The sequence below is a fragment of the Lathamus discolor genome, chromosome W (genome assembly GCF_037157495.1).
Source record: "Lathamus discolor isolate bLatDis1 chromosome W, bLatDis1.hap1, whole genome shotgun sequence".
Taxonomy (NCBI): Eukaryota; Metazoa; Chordata; class Aves; order Psittaciformes; family Psittacidae; genus Lathamus; species Lathamus discolor.
Window position 1 is genome coordinate 1,691,167 of NC_088908.1, and position 17,944 is coordinate 1,709,110.

Below are 17,944 nucleotides of genomic sequence, written 5' to 3' on the forward strand. Positions count from 1 at the left end.
GATGTCATTAAAAATGACTTAAGACAGTAAAAAAGGATGATCAGAAAAATTATAGATTGCCTTAAAATCTACAGAAATATCTAGTTCAGTCATAGCTAAAGTATATTTTCTGCTTAAAGGCCTCATCCTGAAGTCCCCATAAGGGCAAACCTCACCAGTGAAGTCAGGGAGGCATTTTGATTGCATATATACTACAGGATTCCACTTCCAAAGTCCAATTTAACTTCCGCCCTGCTCATGAAATAAGAGAAGTGGATTTACCAGTAAGCTACATTGTAAACAGTAACAATTACTGAATAATCATTCTTAATAGAAGAAAAAAAAAAGAATAATATCCTAAGAAAGGTCTCAATGCTTCTTCTTCAAAGTATTTGAGAAAAACCTGTGCACACTCTTCAGAGAATATAAATTAGAATAAAAATTTCTGGTCTCTGTAACCAGGGAGTAAAATCTCAATCATTCAGTAGAATCATAGAATCATAGAATCATAGAATCACAGAATAGTTAGGTTTGGAAAGGACCTCAAGATCATCTAGTTCCAACCCCCCTGCCATGGGCAGGGACACCTCACACTAAACCATCCCACACAAGGCTTCATCCAACCTGGCCTTGAACACCGCCAGGGATGGAGCACTCACAACCTCCCTGGGCAACTGATTCCAGTGCCTCACCACCCTAACAGGAAAGAATTTCCTCCTTATATCCAATCTAAACTTCCCCTGTTTAAGTTTTAACCCATTACCCCTTGTCCTGTCACAACAGTCCCTGACGAAGAGACCCTCCCCAGCATCCCTATAGGCCCTCTTCAGGTACTGGAAGGCTGCTATGAGGTCTCCACGCAGCCTTCTCTTCTCCAGGCTGAAAAGCCCCAACTTTCTCAGCCTATCTTCATATGGGAGGTGCTCCAGTCCCCTGATCATCCTCGTGGCCCTCCTCTGGACTTGTTCCAGCAGTTCCATGTCCTTTTTATGTTGAGGACACCAGAACTGCACACAATACTCCAGGTGAGGTCTCACAAGAGCAGAGTAGAGGGGCAGGATCACCTCTTTCGACCAGCTGGTCACGCTCCTTTTGATGCAGCCCAGGATACGGTTGGCTTTCTGGGCTGCGAGCTCACACTGCCGGCTCATGTTCATTTTCTCATCAACCAGCACCCCCAAGTCCTTCTTCGCAGGGCTACTCTGAATCTCTTCTTTGCCCAATCTGTAGCCGTGCCTGGGATTGCTCCGACCCAGGTTTAGGACCTTGCACTTGTCATGGTTAAACTTCATGAGGTTGGCATCAGCCCACCTCACAAGCATGTCAAGGTCCCTCTTGATGGCATCCCTTCCCTCCAGCATATCAGCCGAACCACACAGCTTGGTGTCATCGGCAAACTTGCGGAAGGCGCACTCAATCCCACTGTCCATGTCAGCAACAAAGATGTTAAACAAGACCGGTCCCAACACTGGTCCCTGAGGGACACCACTTGTTACTGGTCTCCAGCCGGATATTGAGCCATTGGCCACAACTTTTTGTGTGCAGCCATCCAGCCAATTCTTTATCCACCGAGTGGTCCATCCATCAAATTGATATCTCTCCAATTTAGAGAGAAGGATGTCGTGTGGGACAGTGTCAAACGCTTTGCACAAGTCCAGGTAGATGACTTCAACTGCTTTACCCTTGTCCATCAGTTCCGTAGCACCATCATAGAAGGCCACCAAATTGGTTAGGCAGGATTTCCCCTTAGTGAAGCCATGCTGGCTGTCACCAAGCACCTTCTTGTTTTTCACGTGCCTTAGCATGCCTTCCAGGAGAATGTGCACCAAGATTTTGCCAGGCACAGAGGTGAGACTGACTGGTCTGTAATTCCCTGGGTTTTCCATTTTCCCCTTCTTGAAAATGGGGGTTATATTTCCCTTTTTCCAGTTGTCGGGAACTTCACCTGACTGCCATGATTTTTCAAATATGATGGCCAGTGGCTTAGCAGCTTCATTTGCCAGTTCCTTCAGGACCCGCGGATGGATTTCATCAGGTCCCACGGACTTGTGCACGTTCAGATTTTGAAGATGGTCTCGAACCAGATCCTCTCCTACAGTGGGCCCAAGGTCTTCATTCTCACAGTCCCTGCATCTACCTTGTAAGACCTGGGTGGTGCAGTCAGAGCCTTTGCCAGTGAAGACCGAGGCGAAGAAGTCATTCAGAACCTCAGCCTTCTCCAAACCCTGCGTAGACAGTTCTCCCGAAAGCTTCCTCAGGGCGCCTATTTTGTCCCTAGTCTGTTTTTTGTTTGCTACGTACCTGTAGAATCCCTTCCTATTATCCTTAACATCCCTGGCTTGGTTTAATTCTAACTGGGCCTTAGCCTTCCTAACCTGGTCCCTAGCTTCCCGGACAACATCCCTGTACTCTACCCAGGCCGCCTGTCCTTGCTTCCATTTTTTATAAGCCTCTTTTTTCCTTTGAATTTTCCTCAGCAGCTCCTTATTTATCCAGGGAGGTCTCCTGGCCCTTCTGCCGCACTTCCTTCTAGTTGGGATGCAGCACTCCTGAGCTTGTAGCAGGTGATCCTTGAATATCAACCAAGAGTCTTGGGCCCCCCTGCCCTCCAGGGCTATATCCCATGGATATAACTAAGCGGCTCCTGAAGAGGCCAAAGTCTGCTCTTTTGAAGTCCAGGGCAGTGAGCTTGCTACACGCTCTTCTCACTGTCCTGGGGGATCTCAAATTCTACCATCTCATGATCGCTGCATCCAAGGCTGCCCTGGAGTACCACATTCTCAACAAGCCCTTCCCTGTTGGTGAGCACAAGGTCAAGCATGGCACCTCTCCTTGTCGGCTCCTCTATTACTTGCAGAAGGAAGTTGTCTTCCACACAATCGAGGAACCTCCTGGATTGCTTGTGCCGTGCAGTGCCATCGTTCCAACAGATGTCAGGGTGGTTGAAATCCCCCATGAGAACAAGGGCCTGAGAGCGTGAGGCTTTTCCTATCTGTCTGTAGAGTACTTCATCCACAGGTTCTCCTTGATCAGGTGGCTTGTAACAGATCCCCACAGTAATGTCCCCCACGGCTGTTTTCTCTTTAACCCTGACCCACAAACTCTCTGTAAACTGCTCACCTGCCCCCAGACAGAGTTCCATACTCTCCAGCCTATCCCTAACATAAAGGGCAACTCCCCCTCCCCGCCTGCCAGGCCTGTCTTTTCTAAAGAGGATTCAGTAGTTTTCATTGGACAGGATATCACCCCTACAGCCTGTCAGAGCATTCTTTGAATATCCAGAGCTCTCAAAGCAAATGAAAATTGAAGGTCTACACAGACAGCAAGATCCATCCTTAAAAAAAACCAACCCAAAATAAAACACACAAACAAAAAAAACACACAGATGGGTTTAGAATAATACTTTTAAAAGAAAAAATATTATATACCACTATTTATACAATAGTATTACTCCTATTACAAATGTGTTGATAACCATACCCATTCCCATTGTTTCCCTCCATATTAATACATCTTTTGATTAATTCTATGACAGCATTAAAAATAAAATTGCAGTCTAACTGTAGTTTAGCTGCAGAGCTAGAATAGCAAAAACACTGAAAGTGAGAGACAATAGGATGTACAGTAAAAGGCACATAATTAGCCACATAAAATGGAATAAAAAAAATCCAAGCAAACCACAAAAGCAGTGAAAAAACATCTGTACATTTTAAACCACATATTCCCACTGTAGACTGTTTAAAAATAAGTCTTCCATATCCTTCTTTAATTATTATAGTATTATCCAAAGTTTATGCTGCTAAACTACACTAATAAAATGAGTTCACTCAGTATACAGCACAAAACTGGAAAATAATCCAGACTATATTTCAATTAGTCCGGAAACACAATTTGTTTTCCCTTTTTTATAAGCTAATAAAATAGTGCTTTACTCAGTAGTTCCCAATGAAAAAGGAAGTCTTTCTTACAACTGTCTAATGTTAGAAATATAAGCATTTTTTTTTTAAAGCATACAAGTATCTGATTGGTATTTAAGAAAATATACTTTGATATTGCAAAAATAATGTTTAAATCCAGATCTGGATTAAATCCAAATGTCAGCCAGTCTTCAAAAAGGACAAGGAGGAGGACCCTGGGAACTACAGGTCAGTCATCCTTACTGTAATGTCTTATACTGGAGGCCATCTTTAAGCATGTGGAAGACGAGAAGGTGATCAGGAGTAGTCATCATGGATTCACCAAAGGGAAATCATGCTTAACCAACCTGATTGCCTTCTATGATGGGATAACTGGCTGGATAGATGAAGGATGATCAGTTGATGTTGTCTACCTGGTCTTAACCAAGGCTTTTGACACTGCCTCTATGACATTATCATAGGCAAGCTCAGGAAATGCAGGCTGAATGAGTAGATGGTGAGGTGGATTAAGAACTGGCTGAATTGCAGGTCTCAGAGGGTCGTGATCAGTGGTACAGAGTCTAGTTGGAGACTGGTAACTAGCAGTGTCTTCCAAGGGTCAATACTGAGTCCAGTATTGCTTAATTTGTTCATCAGCAACTTAGATGAAGGGCTAAAGTGCCTCTTCAGCAAGTTTGCTGAAGATATAAAACTGGGAGGAGTGGCTGATACCCCAGAGTGCTGTGCTGTCAGTCAGAAGGATCTAGACAGGCTGAAGAGATGGGTAGAGACAAACCTTTTGAAATTCAGCAAAGGCAAGTGCAGGATCCTGCATCTGTGGAGGAATAACACGATGCACCAGTACAGGCTGGGGGCTCACCTGCTGAACAGTAGCTCTGTGGAGAAGGACCTGGGGGTCCTGGTGGACAAGTTGTCCATTGATTTAAAGAATCAATGTCTCACCATGAGCCAGCCATGTGCCCTTGTTGCCAAGAAGGTCACTGGTATCCTGAGCTATATTAGGAAGAACATTTCCATCAGTTTTGGGAGGTATTCCTCCCTCTCTACTCAGCCCAAATGATGCCTCACCTGGAATACCACGTCCAGTTCTGGGCTCCTCAGTATGAGAGAGACAAGAAGCTCCTGGAGCTACTAGAATGATTAAGGGTCTGGAGCATCTCTCATATAAGGAAAGGCTGAATGAGCTAGGCCTGTTCATCCTAGAGAGAGGAAGGCTCAGGGGGGATCTGATCAATGTGTATGTATATCTGAGGGAGGGTGTAAAGAGGATGGTGCCAGACTTTTCTTGGTGGTGCCATGCGATAAGACAAGAGGCAACAGGCATAAACTACAACACGAGAAGTTCCACCTGAACATGAGGAAGAAGTCATTTATATTATTATACTGTTTTTCTCTCAACCCATGAGTTTTCTCACTTTTACAACTGTTACAACAGTTCTGTCCCCCATCCCACTTGGGGGGGGAGGGGGGTGAGCAAGCAGCTTCAGGGTGCTTAGCTTCCTGCTGGGGTTAAACCACGATGGCACTCACTTAATACTTTTCACATACAGAAAGTTAAGCTAAATGTATATATTTGCAAGACAAAGCTATATAATACTGATTCTGCCAACATAATATGCTTTTCGCTACAGAAATACGCCAGCACACAGGAACATCATAGTGACTAAGAAACCATCTCCAAAAATTTAACATAGTTCTGAAGTACTTACTGTAGCTGGGGAAGCCCGCGTTGTATGAGTCACTGAATGACCAGAATTTTCCACTGAATTGCCAATAAGATAGGTCCCTCCTGAACTGCTAATGAACTGTCCTCCTGCAACACCCATCTGAATCCCTCCGGTGCCCACCATACTATGAGAGGAGACCACTGTAGTTGCCTGTGCAGAGCTTCCTTGAGTATCGAAGTAATTTCCCCCAGTGTTTTGGCTATACATCTGGGTTTCCGTGTAAGGGTAAGTTGTTCGACTTCAGGAAGAGAAAACAAAAGAAGTAGTAGTTATTTATGTGGATTGTTTAAGTGAGGGAAACATCATTGTAGAAAAAGCATATGGTTGCAATAACCAATCTTAATAGGACTGGCAAATAAACCCTGCCTCCACACAAAATAACTTTTCATATGTTAAAGTACTGAGTAATTAACTTGGACTGACTGTTAAAATAAGCATTCATTAAAAGTCACAGAAAGTGTTTTGATTCCCATCTGAAGAGGGGTAGAGAAAAGTATGACAAGAATTGAAGACATGAGAGGAAGATGACATTCATGTATTAAGAAATTATACAGGAATTTCTAAAACAGTTACAACTTTTAAAATCCTACAGTCAAAGCTGTATCTTTATTTAGATGCCATTTATTTTGCATACTGTGGTCCCAGTTTCAGTTGGGAGAGAGTTAATTTTCTTCATAGTAGCTGGTGCAGTGCTGTGTTTTATTTTTATGCTGAGAATAATGTTGATAACACACTGATGTTTTAGTTGTTGCGAAATAGCACTTACTTACCCTAATCAAGGACTTTTCAGTTTCTCATGCTCTGACAGTGAGAAGGATGGAGGGGCACAAGAAGCTGGGAGGGGGCACAGCCAGGACAGCTGACCTAAACTGGCCAAAAGTATATTCCATACCACAAAGTTTCATGATCAATAAATAAACCAAGTTAGCCCGAAGGGACCGATTGCTGCTTGGAGCAGGCTGAGTATCAGTCGGAGGGTGGTGAGCAGGTGGATTGTGCATCACTTGTGCTTGTTTTCTGAATTCTCATTTCTCTCTTTTTTGTTGTTGTTCCCTATTATTATTACCACTATTTTTATTGTTGGTATTTTTTCTATTGTCATATTTTACTTGATTTCAATTATTAAACTTATAATCTCACTGGTGGGTTTTACATTCTTCCAATTCTCTTCCTCATCCCACCTCTGGCATGTGGGGGGGTCTGGGGAACTGAGCAAGCAGCTGTGCAGTACTTAGTTGTTGGCTGGGTTTAAATCATGACAGCATGTTAAAAAAAAATTCTTATAAGCATTCACTGTACTGATTTAATAGTTGCTGTTCGCAATGTTATTTTACTTGTTCTCAGAATTGTGTTATGTAACACATTGCTGCATATACTCCCTGTGGCGCTGTTTATTACCTCTGTGAGTTGGATTAAAGTTAGGGATTCTACAGGTACGTAGCAAATAAAAAACAGATTAGGGACAACACAGGCCCCCTGAGGAAGCTCTCAGGAGAACTGGCTACACAGGATTTGGAGAAGGCTGAGTTTCTGAATGACTTCTTTGCCTCGGTCTTCACTGGCAAAGGCTCTGACTGCACCATCCAAGTCTTAGAAGTTAGACGCAGAGACTGTGAGAATGAAGACCTTGGGCCCACTGTAGGAGAGGATCTGGTTCGAGACCATCTTCAAAATCTGAACGTGCACAAGTCCATGGGACCTGATGGAATCCATCCGCGGGTCCTGAAGGAGCTGGCAAATGAAGTTGCTAAGCCACTAGCCATCATATTTGAAAAATCATGGCAGTCAGGTGAAGTTCCCGACAACTGGAAAAAGGGAAATATAACCCCCATTTTCAAGACGGGGAAAACGGAAGACCCAGGGAATTACAGACCAGTCAGTCTCACTTCTGTGCATGGCAAAATCTTGGTGCACATTCTCCTGGAAGGCATGCTAAGGCACGTGAAAAACAAGAAGGTGCTTGGTGACAGCCAGCATGGCTTCACTAAGGGGAAATCCTGCCTAACCAATTTGGTGGCCTTCTATGATGGGGCTACAGAATTGATGGACTGGGGTAGAGCAGTTGACGTCATCTACCTTGACTTGTGCAAAGCATTCAACACTGTCCCACACGACATCCTTGTCTCTAATTTGGAGAGACATCATTTTGATAGGTGCACCACTCAGTGGATAAAGAACTGGCTGGATGGCCGCACACAAAGAGTTGTGGTCAATGGCTCAATGTCCGGCTGGAGACCAGTAAAAAGTGGTGCCCCTCAGGGATCGGTGTTGGGACCTGAACATCTTTTTTAGTGACATGGACAGTGGGATTGAGTGCGCCCTCAGCAAGTTTGCCCATGACACCAAGCTGTGTGGTTCGGCTGATATGCTGGAGGGAAGGGATGCCATCAAGAGGGACCTTGACATGCTTGTGAGGTGGGCTGATGCCAACCTCATGAAGTTTAACCATGACAAGTGCAAGGTCCTAAACCTGGGTTGGAGCAATCCCAGGCAGAGAGCTACAGGTTGGGCAAAGAAGAGATTCAGAGTGGCCCTGCAGAGAAGGACTTGGGGGTGCTGGTTGATGAGAAAATGAACATGAGCCAGCAGTGTGCGCTCGCAGCCCAGAAAGCCAACCGTATCCTGGGCTGCATCAAAAGGAGCATGACCAGCAGGTTGAAGGAGGTGATCCTGCCCCTCTACTCTGCTCTTGTGAGACCTCACCTGGAGTATTGTGTGCAGTTCTGGTGTCCTCAACATAAAAAGGACATGGAACTGTTGGAACAAGTCCAGAGGAGGGCCACGAGGATAATCAGGGGACTGGAGCACCTCCCATATGAAGATAGGCTGAGAAAGTTGGGGCTGTTCAGCCTGGAGAAGAGAAGGCTGCGTGGAGACCTCATAGCAGCCTTCCAGTACCTGAAGAGGGCCTATAGGGATGCTGGGGATGGACTGGGGACTGTAGTGATAGGACAAGGGGTAATGGGTTAAAACTTAAACAGGGGAAGTTTAGATTGGATATAAGGAGGAAGTTCTTTCCTGTTAGGGTGGTGAGGCACTGGAATAGGTTGCCCAGGGAGGTTGTGAATGCTCCATCACTGGCAGTGGTCAAGGCCAGGTTGGACGAAGCCTTGGGTGAGATGGCTTAGTGTGAGGTGTCCCTGCCCATGGCAGGGGGGTTGGAACTAGATGATCTTGAGGTCCTTTCCAACCCTAACTATTCTATGATTCTATGATTCTATTGCTTTACCATATTGTGTAACACTGGCTTTTAGTATGATAAAATTATTGGTTGTGAGACCAATCTGTGATTTGTTCTCAGCATTGCCATCATCTCTGTTCTTCAGGAGCCATCTATTGGAAAATCTTAATCATTACATCTTTAACCTTTTCTCCTCTGAGAACCATTCCATGGGGGAGATAGCTTCTTTCATCTTCCTTTTCTCTAAGCTAATTAGAATAGCTCTTGAGAACTCTGAATATCCTCAGGAAGGTCCTATTGCAATGTCTTCTGAATGTTTCAGGTCTTGTTTATGGTTAATCAACTATTTAAAATACCACCAAGAGATCTTCCTGACAATGGATAGTTATGAGCGGCAGGATGTCTGGGATAGTACAGGCAAGTACCTAGTCCAGTAGGCATCTCCAATGTTTTGGAACTTCACCCCTGAACAAGTGCAGAATCCAGACTAGTAAAATAATTGGAAGAAGCATATTGTCCCAGCAATACCAGAGAAGCACAAATCACTGCAACGTGCTGGGGCCTGGCCTATGCATAGAGCCCTGTTCAACACTATCCAGTACCCTCAAGGGGAAGAAAAGGTTTCTGGATCTGATGACAAAATGACAGGCACTGTGGCTACTCCAACCCCAGCGACAGGCACTGCGGCTACTCAAACCCCAGCAACAAGCACTGCAGCTGAACCAGAGAACCAACCTCTGCTTGTATCAGTCAGACCTATACACAAGAAGAAGTACTGGAAGCAGAAGTCAGCTCATTTAGTAAGGGATGAAGAAGATTCTGCTAAGAGGGAGCAGGAGGAAGATGTGAAGAAGGCAGACTACACTGAAGCAGGGCCACCACAAGAACAGGAGGAAAAGAGGAAGAACTCATAAACGAGATGCTAGCCACTCAATCCCTGTTCCTGAATGATCTGCAGGATATGCTAAAAGATTTCAGCTGTCGTCCAGGAAAATGTATTGTCACATGGCTGCTCCAATGTTGGGATAATGGTGCCAGTACCCTGCGATTACAGGGTAAGGAAGCAAAAAAAGATGGGATCCCTTTCTAGGGAAGGGGGCATAGAGAAACTGATCGGAGAAGGGGCACAAGTCCTCAGCCTTTCAAGGTGACTCCTGTCAGGCATGAAGGAAAGGTATCCCTTCAACGAAGATGTTATATGTAACCCAGGCAAATGGACCACAATGGAGAGATGTATCTGGTACCTGAGGGAATTAGCCATGCTAGAGGTAATTTATGATGACCTGGACAACAAGCAGTTATCCAAAGATCCAGATGAAATCATGTGCATGCAACCCATGTGGCAGAAATTTGTATGGAGTACACCATCATTGTATGCCAACTCAATAGTAATAATGGCCTGGAAAGAGGGAGAGGGACAAAAGGTGGATGATTTGACTGGCCAACTCTAGCAATACAAAAAAAGTCTGTTCTGCCCTCATCTCACCTGTGGAGAAACTGGCAACAAAAAGAAGATAGGTCATTCTCCCCACTTGTACAGACTAGTATCTCAACTATTAGGAGTAACCGTTCCTTTGCTCAAGAGAGATAATATAGTGGGTATACACCATGGGCCACCCTGTGATTTTTCCTGCAAAACTACAGAGAGGACATCAGGAAGTGGGATAGAAAATCTACCTTGACCCTAGAGGGATGGGTATGTGAATTGCAAGGAAAACCAACCACAACTGGGGGTTCTTCCAGGAAAGTTGTTGCTCCACTCTCTAGTGGGCAGTTTCCCAGACAGAGTGGAAGGGGTGACCTTACACCTGATCCTATGGAAAAAAACTTCTACAAGAATTAAATGAAGAATCCTATGATCAGGACTAGAGGGGCCCTACGTCCAGCCAGGTGGAAGAGAGACAATCGGGTTTAATGGACTATGTGGGCCAGATGGCCTGGCACATCAGACCCACAGGAGTATAAGGCTCTAGTAGACACAGGTGCACAGTGTACCCTAATGCCATCAAGGTATGAAGGGGCAGAACCTATTTGTATTTCTGGAGTGACAAGGGTATCCCAACAGCTGACTTTGCTGGAGGCTGAAATCAGCCTGACTGGGAATGTGTGGGAAAAGCACCCTATTGTGACTGGTCCAGAGGCTCTGTGCATCCTTGGCATAGACTATCTCAGGAGAAGGTATTTCAAAGACCCAAAAGAGTACCGATGCGTTTTTGATATATCTGCCTTGGAGATGTGTGACATTCCATAAAGAAAAAGGCTAAACACACACACTGCTTTCACAACTAGTTCTCCTGCAATACATTTGTGACATTGTGTGAGGCAATACAGCAGTAGCAGAAGTTTTTGAGAAAGGGAAGTGTCCTGGTGTCGACTGGGATAGAGTCAATTTTCTTCCTAGTATCTGGTGCAGTGCTGTATTTTGGCTTTAGTCTGAGAACAATGCTGATAACACACTGATGTTTTAGTTGTTGCTCAGTATCACTTATCCTGATCAAGGACTTTTCAGTCTCTCATGATCTGCCAGTGAGGAGGTTCAGAAGAAGCTGGGAGGGAGCAGAGACAGGACACCTGACCCAAACTAGCCAAAGGGGTATTCCATACCTCAGCACATCATGCTCAGTATATAAACTAGGGGGAGTTAGCTAGAAGGGGCCAATCACTGCTCAAATATGAGCTGGGCAACTGTCAGCAGGTGGTGAGCAATTGCATTGTGCATCACTGGGGGGATTTTTTTGTTTTGCTGTGGGTTTTTTTTGGGGGGGGGTGTTATTATTTCTCTCTCCCTTTTATTATTATTGGTTTTTATTATTATATTTTACTTTATTTAAATTATTAAACTCTTAAAGGTGTTTATCTTTTTCTGATTCTCTGCCCCATCCCACTGTGTGGGGGGGAAGCAAGTGGCTGTGCTGTACATAGTTGCCAGCTGGGCTTAAATCATGACAGAAGAAAATAGTCCAAATCCTTCTGAAGGCCATAAAACAAAGTGAGGTCAAGGGATCTGCACAGGAGATCCAGTTTTGGGGGATAAAATGGCAAGATGGATGTTGTCAGATCCCCACAGATGTAATCAACAACATAACAGCAATGTCTCCACCAACTAATAAGAAAGAAACACAAGCTTTCTTAGGTGGTGTGGGGTTCTGGAGAATGCACATCCCAAATTACAGTTTGATTGTAAGCCCTCTCTATCATGTGACCTAGAAGAAGAATGATTTTAAATGGGGTCCTGAGCAACAACAAGCCTTTGAACAAATTAAACAAGAGGCAGTTCATGCAGTAGCCCTTGGACCAGTTTAAACCGGGCCAGATATGAAAAATGTCCTCTCCACTGCAGCCGGGGAGAATGGTCCTACCTGGAGCCTCTGGCAGAAAGCTCCAGGGGACACTCGAGGTCGACCCCTCGGTTTTTGGAGTCAGGAATATAGAGGGTCTGAGGCCTGCCCTACTCCAGTTAATCTAGAGGGACTGCAGTGCAGTCTAATGAAAGTATTTTTTTTAAAAAGGGGTGGGTGGGGGAGAGGAGAATGTGTCCAGAACCAGTATGGTCATCTAGTAGCACTTTCTTTTCAGAGCTAGAATCCATCTTTTACATTGCAATGTATACAGGCAAGATGGATTGGAGAAATCTCCTTAGGTGTACCTGATGGTTTTTATTAAACTGAGACAACAGTGAATGCCTCCAATGGATGCTAAGTCAAGCATCTGCTACCAGACCAGATGTTATATCTTTCTTAGAATCAGGCAACTTAATAAACAGTCCTATTTAATAGAGGGTACTTAAGGAGAGCCTAATGATGGAAACTGAGGGGAAACAGTTCAACAAGTGTCTACCAGGGGGGTAGAACATGGGAATTTCCCCCAAAAGGGGAAAGACAAAAATAGATATTAGTAAGATGAGGAAGAGAACAAAGGCATGAGATCATTGTTGACAATAAAAATATTCCTGGCCAGAGGAAATGGTACAAATTAAGTCTGCAAGACAAATCTCACTTGAAGAGGTGGAGTCCAAGAGTTAGGCCTTAGAAGCCCAAAGGATTGATGAAAATCCTAGAGAATGCCCTCATTTCTTCAGTTCATTTCTCCCTCTCTTCAGTAGGCTACAACTAACAAAACTGAAAAGATTATTACTTTGTCCATCTCACAGGGAGTGCAGACTCTACTTAGATTCCTAACTTTTCCAAGAAGTTTTAAGTTTTATTCATGCTTCCAAATCTCATGATTTATTCTTCAAAGCACATTTTAATTTCATAAAATAGATTAGATGCTAAATTATCTTTTGTCTGATGATGCCATGCAGGAAAGATGAAATCTTAGAACTTAACATTTTTTAAAAAAAATCTCTACACATAAAAACTTAGCTAAGTAGGACTTCACTAATTTGTTCCATGGAAAATTTAAATGGTATAACTTTTAAAAAATAAAGAAATATAATTACAACCCTGGGCTTGAGAAGAGCAGATTCTGGCCTATTCAGGTCACTGCTTGGCAGGATCCCATGGGAAACTGGAGCCCAGAGAAGGGAAAAGGGGCCTAGAAGAACTAACTGATGTTTGAGGAAACCCTCCTCAGAAAATAGGGATGGTCCAATCCAATGAGTAGGAAGGCAAGCATAGAATGAGTAGAAAGGCAAGCATAGAATTATAGAATCATAGAACAGCCCAGTTTGGAAGGGACCTCAAAAAATAATCTGGTCTAACTTTTTGTGAGAAAGAGAGTCTAGATGAGATTATCTAGTAACCTGTCCAATCACATATTGAAAACCTCCAGCAATGAGGATTCTACCATATCGCTGAGAAGGTTGTTATGGTGATTGATTTCTCTCACTGTAAAAAATGTCTTTCTTATGTCAAGATAAAACTTCTCCACCTGGCACTTTTACCCATTGCCCATTCTTGTAGGCCTTGGCGACTATTTGACCACCTTTCCATAGCCAGTATACTTCTTTCTGCTTTTAAGCACACCCAAAAGCTTTTTAATAAGACAGGGTGGACTCTTTTTCTGCATTCTTCCTTTCCCTTCATAGGAGATGGACTGTTTTCATGCATCCAGGAGGCGGTTCTTGAATAATTCCCATCACTCACAACCTCCTATGCCCTCCATGGATGCTTCCCATGGGATCCCTCACAGCTGGGCTCTGAGCATGATCAGGTTGGATCTTCTAAAATCCAGGGTCTTTGTCCTACTACTGGTCTTCAGTGTGCTCTACAAGATCTTAAATTCCAAAATGTTGTGACTGTTGAATCCAAGACCAACACTGGTAGTTAGGTTGTCAAGAAAGTCTTGTCAGTTTTTGAGCAGTAAATCCAGCAATGACTGTTCCTAGACAGCATGCCCAGCATCTGTAGCAGAAAGAAGTCCACAATGCATTCCAGGAACATGATGGCCAACATGAGTTCCCCACGTGCCACCATTCCTGCCACAAGCCTGTTCCAATGTGGGGTCCTCCAAAGGCTGCAGCGTGGATATCTGCTCCGACATTGTCTTTCATGATCTGCAGGGTTACTGCCTGCTTCACCATGGTCTTTACCATAGGCTGCAGGGGAATCTCCTCCCCCTCTTCATCACCGACCTTGGTGTCTGCACAGTTGTTTCTCTCACATATTCTCAATCTTCTCTCATATCTGCTGCAAAATGTTCTTACCCTTTCTTAAATATGTGCTAGCAGTGTCACGGATTGGCTCAGCTTTGGCCAGCAGTGGGTCCGTCTTGGGGCTGGCTGGAACTGACTCTGTCCGACATGGGGGCAGCTCCTGATTTTTCTCACAGAGGCCATCCCTGCAGCCCCACCACTACTAAAACCTTGCCACATAAACCCAATATAAAAGAATGGAGAGAGGAGAGAGAGACAAGAAAGAAAACAGATGAGAGGCAAGAAAAGAGGTGAGAGAGACAACAGAGACTATGGAGATGAAAGAGATCAGAGATAGATGAAAGAGGTGAGTGAGACATCAGAAACAGGTGAGAGAGAGATGAGAGAGGCTCAAGGGTTGAGATCACTGGCCTTCCTAGGCACTTCATGGGTCCCCTACTCACTGGCTAGTCCAGACTGATGCTCACTAGCAAACACACACTCTTGCCCCCCGGGCACTCCACATTTGCAAGTCCTCCTGGGCATACCAGCAGAGACCCTTGCCTGCCTGATACCCTGGCCCAGACCCGAGGTCCCTGCTACTTGCGATCTAGTCCAGCTTGAAATTTGATAGTGAACACACATGCACACCCCAATGTAATGTACACCAGGTTTGGGGAAGATACAGACACTTGCCTTCCTCCAGCAGCCAGCACCAGCCACACAGACTGTGACCCACGGTCCTCCTCCAGCTGCCTACACTGAGCCCCTTGCTCACCTCACTCACACCAGTCTGCCTGCCCAGTAACTGTTTTTTGGGAGACACACTGTTCCCACCACAGTGACTAGAGGTTAAAGACTCCCACTCGCTCCAGTAGCTGACACCACAGGCCAGGGATGTCTGCAACTCTGGTCTGACTCCAGTAGTTGGCACCAAATTCAGTCATGCCCCGAGCAGTCTGGGCACAAAGTCTGTAGCACCCTCCCTAGATCCTGCAGATTATCATTTGCTCCTACTATTCCAAGTAGGTTCTAGTGATACTATAATGAGGCAACTTAGAAGCATCAAAAGAGACTATATGTCCCTTGAACCAATGTTAAAAGGATCAGGAGCACAGGCTGGAATCTCCTCTATCCTCCCAGTCAGAGGAAGCAGTCAAGGAAGGAGTAGGTGAATTGAACAGGTAAATGCCTGGTTCTGTAGCTGGTGCCATACTGAAGGGTTTGGTTTCTATGCTCATGGATCTACCTGAGAGGGGGCCACAACTTGTAAAGAGTAGAGTCTACTATCTACTGCTACTCTTTCATGTGGGCACGAATGACATGGCATGCCAGAACCTGGTCAAAATCAAGGAAGACTATAAAGCCCTGGGGATGCAAGTGAAAAATATTGCTGCCCAAGTTATCTTCTCCTCCATTTTAACAGTTAGAGGAAGGAGTGCAGCCAGAAATAGGCATATATTGCAAATCAACTACTGGCTTTGCGGCTGGTGCCATCATGAGGATTTTGGCTTTTATGACAATGGGACATTCTTTGATGGTGGTAGCCTGTTAGGGAGGCATGGTATCCGCCTTTCTAGAAGCAGCAAGGGAATCCTTGGCAGCAGGCTGGCCAACTTGGTGAGGCAGTCTTTAAACTGGAGGACTTGGGGAGCAGGGTCCAAAGTGTCCATGCTCACGCCATGGCAACCATCTGGGGAATAAGCCAGACCAACCAGAGCAGTGACAAACGTTCCTTAGCTGCTTCCAAGATGAGAATCAGAAGACCAACCACCTCAAGAGCATGTATACCAATGCATGCAGCCTGGGGAACAAACAGGAGGAACTGGAGCTCTGCACCCAATCAGAAAGCTATTGGAATAGCTGAAACATAGTGGGACAACTCACATGACTGGAGGATCGCAATGGATGGCTATGGGCCGTTTTGTAAAGACAGGCAGGGTAGAAGAGGAGGAGGAGTCACACTCTAGGACAACCTCGAATGAATAGAAGTCAACTAGGGCGATTGTGGAAGCCCTATCAAATGCCTCTGGGTCAAGATCAGAGGGGTCATCTCTGAGGGGGATCATACAGTAGCCCTCTTCTACGGACCTCCAAACCAAGAGAGTAAGGCCAACAAAGCAATAATTGGGTCACTTAAGCAAGCTTCGGGTCAACAGAACATGGTTCTTATGGGTGACATCAACTACCCAGACATTTGTTGGAAGAACAATAAAGCAGCTCACATGGGTTCAAACTTAAACAGGGGAAGTTTAGGTTAGATATAAAGAAGAAGTTCTTTACCGTGAGGGTGGTGAAGCACTGGAATGAGTTGCCCAAGGAAGTTGTGAATGCTCCATCCCTGGCAGTGTTCAAGGCCAAGTTGGACGGAGTCTTGGGTGACATGGTTTAGTGTGTGTTGTCCCTGCCCATGGCAGGGGGGTTGCAACTAGATGATCTTAAGGTCCTTTCCAAACCTAACTGTTCTATGACTCTATTCTATGTCATCCATCAAGTTCCTGGAATGCATAGAAGACTGCTTCCTCATGCAAGTGTTAGATGTGCCAAACCTTTGAGAAGTCATGGAGATTGGGGGACGTCCCAGAAGGCTTAACGTCACCCCTATCTTCAAGAATGAGGATCTCGAAATTGGATCTCAAAGTAGGATCCAGGAAATTATAGTCTCATCAGTCTTTCTTCACTCCCCAGGAAGGTTATGGAACGAATCCTCCTGGGGGCTCTCTCAAGTCAACTGAAGCACGTGACTGGGAAAAGCCAGCATGAATTCACCAGGGGCAAATCATGCTTGACAGACCTGATCACCTCCTATGATAAAGTAACCTACTCGGTTGATGTGAGGGAGTGGCGGACACTGTCTCCCTGGATTTCTCTAAGGCTTTCAATACAGTTTCCCACAGCCTCCTCCTAGAGAATCTGATGCGTTACGGTATAGACAAGTGGTGGGGAACTAGCTGACAGGCTGCATCCAGAGGGTGGTGGCAAATAGCTCCTGTTCTGACTGGCGACCTGTCACTAGTGGGGTCCCCCCGGGGATCAATATTTGACCCAACGCTGTTTAATATCTTCATAAATGATCTGGAAGATGGGCTCAAATGGATCCTGACCAAGTTTGCTGATGATACCACACTGAGTGGGGAAGTAGATGCTTTCGAAGGGAGAGCCACCCTGCAGGATGACCTGGATAGGCTGGAAGAGTGGGCTAACAAGAACTTTATGAAGTTCAACAAGGACAAGCATAAGGTCTTGCACCTGGGAAAACACAATAAAAGACTGCAGCACAGCTGGCTACATGGCTGGGCAGCAGCTCTGTGGAAACAGACCTGAGGGTCCTGGTGGACAACAAGCTCAATATGAGTGAACAGTATGCTGTTGCTGTGGCAAAGAGTGCCAACAGGATGCTGGGTTACATCAACAAGGGCATCACCAGCAGAGATAAAGATGTCATTATCCAACTCTACTCAGCACTTGTCACGCCACACCTGGAGTAATGTGTTCAGTTTGAGTCACCACTATGGAAAAAAGATGTGGACAGGCTGGGGAGGGTCCAGAGAAGGGCTATAAAGAT

At 45.1% G+C, this 17,944-nt stretch overlaps 1 protein-coding gene across 5 annotated transcripts in view; it reads right to left on the bottom strand.

Annotated features, from left to right (window-relative positions):
• Positions 1-17,944, bottom strand: part of LOC136004334 (transcription factor RFX3-like) — a 141,719-nt gene that overhangs the window by 81,688 nt on the left and 42,087 nt on the right. For all 5 annotated transcript variants that reach the window (XR_010608389.1, XM_065660761.1, XM_065660760.1 and 2 more), the window contains one exon: positions 5,606-5,861. Coding sequence is in view for 4 of the 5 variants with exons in the window: in XM_065660761.1 (XP_065516833.1) it covers positions 5,606-5,861 (256 nt within the window). In the remaining variant the exon portion in view is untranslated. The remainder of the gene's footprint in view (positions 1-5,605; positions 5,862-17,944) is intronic.